Source organism: Lathyrus oleraceus, chromosome 2 (assembly GCF_024323335.1).
Source record: "Lathyrus oleraceus cultivar Zhongwan6 chromosome 2, CAAS_Psat_ZW6_1.0, whole genome shotgun sequence".
NCBI classification, from domain to species: domain Eukaryota; kingdom Viridiplantae; phylum Streptophyta; class Magnoliopsida; order Fabales; family Fabaceae; genus Lathyrus; species Lathyrus oleraceus.
The window spans coordinates 349,807,021-349,811,617 of NC_066580.1; the positions used below are offsets into that span (position 1 = coordinate 349,807,021).

The following is a 4,597-nucleotide window of genomic DNA, read 5'->3' on the forward strand; positions in this document are numbered from 1 at the left end:
ATTGATTTCACGCAATCATGTGTTTTTGATCGTCTGATCAGAATCAAACGGTTGTGATTTAAAATAATACCTTTTAAATAATAAAATGAAAAGTAAACTCATTTATCCTGAATCATGTGATTATGATCATGCAGTTTTTAATGGATTTGGATCCTCTCCTATGCTTCCCTGGTGCTGCTCATTCTGCGTTCATCTCAATTCTCAACCATTTATTCATATTTTTTCTCTCTCTTCAAACCAACTTCATTTTATTTATTTAATTTGTATTTATTCTTGGCCATTGGATGAAGCAGTAGAGGGATGGCTGCAGACATTGGCAGCAGGTGATCCATTTCCAGTTTTTAATACATTCACTGGCTGAATGCGGACTCCTTGTTGTAAGACAGGTGACTCCTGACAAGATACCACTTGTTTAGAAGTGTGTACCGTATTTCTCTGTCGCTTTCCTTTTATTTTACTACTAGGCGCTGCTGTTTGCTAGCTTTGATTATGGTATGGACAATACAGACCCTCTAACCCTACCTGAAATTAATTGTATCACAAAATAGTTGTTCGTAGTTAATACTATTTGCACACCACAAATCTATTATCTTCTCAACTTTACTTTTTCTTTCCATATAAACAACTCCATTCATACTCTTTCTAAGCAGCCATGGCCACTAATGAGTTGAAGCTTTTGGGTGGTTGGTACAGTCCATTTTCAGTGAGAGTGCAAATCGCCCTTAGCATCAAGGGTTTGGATTATGAGAACATTGTAGAAAACTTGAAGCTCAAAAGTGACTTGCTTCTTCAGTCCAATCCTGTATACAAGAAAATCCCAGTTCTCATTCATGGAGATAAACCCATCTGTGAATCTGCAAACATAGTTGAGTATATTGATGAAGTTTGGAAAGATGATGGTACTCCCTCTATTCTTCCTTCAAATACTTATGATAAAGCCATTGCTAGATTTTGGGTTGCCTACATCGATGACAAGGTATTTCTAATCCTTATTCATTTTTACTAATCATTATGAGTTTGAAGGCAGTGATAATCTTTTAGGTAAGAATGAGGTTTTGATGTCCTTGTTGAATGTATAGAAGGTAATGGCTGTGTTGGTTCAGAATGGACATGTGTGCTGTCAGATATTGTAGAGGGACTAGGCAGAGTCTGAGTTATAGGGTATGGACTAACAAATAAAAGGCCAGTGTATGCTATAAGAGGGAAATGTTTGTACTTGATGTAGCAGGTTGGGAAGTTATAGATGATGTGAGGGGTGGAGAGGCATTAGATGGCATATATATATTATCTGGTTGAGGTATACTAACAATTGCAATATCAATGTCATTTAAGCTAGAGATATGATTCTCCATACTTAAATTGGTTTGTTATAATTTTTTACCAACTATGGCAATAATGGCGTGTGTTCATGCAGCTTCAGTTTTATCAGATATTTTCAAAGGTGATAGAGAATTTCAAAATTCTGTCTATAATTTCAGAGATGTATGTCTGGAATTTCTACTGAACGGATAAATAAATAACGTATTTCTTAAAATGTTCCGGAGATGCATCTCCAGAATAAAAATAATCCAACTTATAGGATGTCTCTCAAAATGTCCTTTGTAATACATAAGAGGTACGTCTGGAGATGCATCTCCGAAAACAAGAGGTATTTTCTGAAAAATCGCGTGATGCAATAGAAACATATATGATGAGTTGAGAAATAGTCTTCAAACAAATTAGAAATAGAGAAAATGGGCCTTCGAGAAAAAAAATCGGGCCATTGTAGTTAAGATACAACCATATTGAAATAAATTTAGGATGTGGTATTAAGAATGCAAAAGCTATTCCAAATAGACACTAACTTCTTTTAGATTTTATTTTTATTTGCCAATGCTAGACTTGATTTTTATCAATTCCAAAATAAGATATAACCCATTTCCCTAATTCCCTTTGAATGATATGTTTTGTTTCTCCATGTTTTTTGTGTATTTTGTACAATTGGGAGACTAGTTCTTCAACTCCATGCGAAATGGTTTATTTGCTCAAGATGAAGACTCAAAGAAGACCTATTTTGAGCAACTAGAACAAGTTCTTGTGACCTTAGAAGATGTGATCAACCAATGCAGTAAAGGAAATGACTTTTTTGGAGGAGATAAGATTGGATTTATTGATATTGCTTTAGGATGCTATTTGAGTTGGATGAGGGTGAAAGAGAAACTAACAGGAAAAATGTTTGATGAAGCTAAGACTCCTGCATTGGTGAAATGGGCTGAGACATTTGCTGCTCATCCTGCTGTCAATGGAATTCTACCAGAAACTGATAAGCTCTTGGAGTATGCCAAAGCTATGTTACAAAAGTAATCTTGTTGCAGCTATTCATAAATAGAGATGGATTGAGATAACTTTTGTTTCCACATTGTTACCTAATTTGCTTTGTTTTTCCTTCCTCCTTAAAACTTGTCTCTTAAGTACGTATGGTGTGGTATGTTTATAAGTGTTAGTTAATTATGATGAGTTTTTCAATGAAGCATATGAAAATGGCCCAAATGAGTGGGTACTTCTCCTAGGAGAAGCTTATTCTATTTTACTTTTCTCCTTGAGTATCATTAGGAGAACTCACTTCAATAACATTCAATCTCAGCGTTAACAACTTTCCAACATGGTCTCCATCCCATTGAACCACAAGCTGCTACCTGATTTACTGCGTTTGGAGGCCATGCTTACGTCCCTGATTTAGAGTTCTACCTCCCATAATTTGAACAACCACGAACCACCGTCTCACGTTCGCAATGTCCCACTAGAGTTTCCAAGATTCGACATATTTGATGCATTAGCATGGATATTTAAGGCCGGCACTCCAGAGCTGGAGAGTTTGACGTTTGCGGCGGTGCATTTCAACCAAAAGGTGATCCCCGGGTTCCATATGATGCAAAGGGAGGTTCCCTTTCTATCATGGCAAACGTTGATGTCTTAAAATCTCAGGTTAGAAAAAAAACGGAAAAGAGATATATTTTGGTAGTGACATATTTTTGGGTTTGTTTGTGGACCCGCTTGTTAATAGATTATGTTTTGGGTTTTGTTAAGGATGTGTTGGATTTTAGCAATTATAAATATGAGAATTTAACATGACACCCCTATATTATACCAGACACCCTCTAAAAATTTTTAATTCCTAAAACATCCTTGCTAATATTTATTAATCAAATTTTATTTTATTTTTCAAAATTTCCATTTTTACTAATATATTAAACGAAATTTTCGATAGTTATTTTGAAATTTTCGATACGCAAGTTTTCGCAGTTTTTAAAACTTACGTATTTATGTCGGAAATTTGAAAAAATTTGGTAGAAAATACCGGAAATTTAAAAAAATTCAATATCAAATACCGGAAATTGTCAAAATTTTCGGAAAAAAACAAAAATTTCCAGAAATTTGCAAATTTTCGATATACCAAATTTTTTGAGTATATTTGAAATTTCTGATAATAGAGCAGAATACTTGAAAAATGCTTTATTTGTGTGGTCCGGAGCCGGCAGGGTCATCTACAAATTTGCATAGTGATTGTACGCAGTTCTTCACCACTGACGCATTATGTTTTCTATGTAACCACTTTAAATTAAATATTTTCTCGCCCTTATGTGACATTGATATTATACTTTTTATGTAATATAAATGACAAATATTTGAGTCCCGGTCTGAAGTATTAACTTGAGCACAGAATATTGGCAAATAATATAGTATATTGTTGTGTCTATTCGTTCTGATATTGCAAATGACAAGCGAGGTAGGAAAGATAGATTGATTATGGATTGTGAGAGAAGAGGAAATTATAAAAGGGAGAATGCATCTAAAAGCAGTAAATCTTCAGAGGGCATTTATAGTATGAAAGTGAAATGCCCTTTTAGGATGAGATCTGCGTCGAGTGGTAGTGGTTGGAAGGTGATGGTTAGGTGTGAGTTACACAATCATAAACTATCTGAGCATTTAGATGGACATGACATATTGAATTGTCTAAAAGTTCATGAGAGACAGTTTGTGGATGACATGACTAAGTACAACATGACTCCACGGTACATAATTTCTGCCTTGAAAGACAAAGATCCAGAAAACCTCACCAGTGTTACCCAAGTGTATAAAGCTAGAGCTACATACAATGCGAGCAAGAGAGGTCCATTGACAGAAATGCAAATGTTGTTGACTCTTATTCATAGAGAAAAATATATGTGTTGGACAAGAAATAAGGAAGACTCAAATGTTGTTGATGATATCTTCTGGACACATCCTGATTCAGTGAAGTTATTGAATATGTTTCACTTGGTGTTGATTTTTGATTGTACATACAAGACAAATAGGTAATGTAATCTTTGAAATCATTGCAACATACTTTGATTTATCAGATTTTTAATTATTTGCATCGTGATCATACAAGTACCGACTACCACTACTTGAGATTGTTGGCGTCACGTCAACAAAATTGATGTTTTCGGTAGGCTTTGCCTATTTGGAACATGAAAGGGAGGATAACTTCAAATGGGCACTAGAAGAGCTCAAATGGTTGTTTTATTCCGAGAAATTTCTACCAAATGTTGTGGTGAAGGACTGAGAACTAGTGTTG

At 34.9% G+C, this 4,597-nt stretch overlaps 2 protein-coding genes across 2 annotated transcripts; both read left to right on the forward strand.

The window, feature by feature from the left end:
• The first annotated feature begins 284 nt into the window (after positions 1–284).
• Positions 285–2,569, forward strand: LOC127119462 (glutathione S-transferase U17). The gene is made up of 2 exons (XM_051049697.1): positions 285–976; positions 1,993–2,569. The coding sequence occupies exons 1-2, from the start codon at positions 653–655 to the stop codon at positions 2,341–2,343; spliced, it is 675 nt and encodes a 224-aa protein (XP_050905654.1). The 5' UTR covers positions 285–652; the 3' UTR covers positions 2,344–2,569.
• Positions 2,570–3,786: 1,217 nt separating this feature from the next.
• On the forward strand, positions 3,787–4,338 carry LOC127123224 (protein FAR1-RELATED SEQUENCE 5-like). Its single transcript, XM_051053463.1, has one exon. It carries the CDS (start codon positions 3,787–3,789, stop codon positions 4,336–4,338), a length of 552 nt encoding a protein of 183 aa, XP_050909420.1.
• Positions 4,339–4,597: the final 259 nt, after the last annotated feature.

Excerpts from the sequence above, each read along its gene's own strand:
- LOC127123224 (XM_051053463.1), top strand. The coding sequence starts at position 3,787 with ATGGATTGTGAGAGAAGAGGAAATTATAAAAGGGAGAATGCATCTAAA.
- LOC127119462 (XM_051049697.1), top strand. The coding sequence starts at position 653 with ATGGCCACTAATGAGTTGAAGCTTTTGGGTGGTTGGTACAGTCCATTT. Across the intron at positions 977-1,992 it reads TTGCCTACATCGATGACAAG|TTCTTCAACTCCATGCGAAA; the intron begins GTATTTCTAATC and ends TTGGGAGACTAG.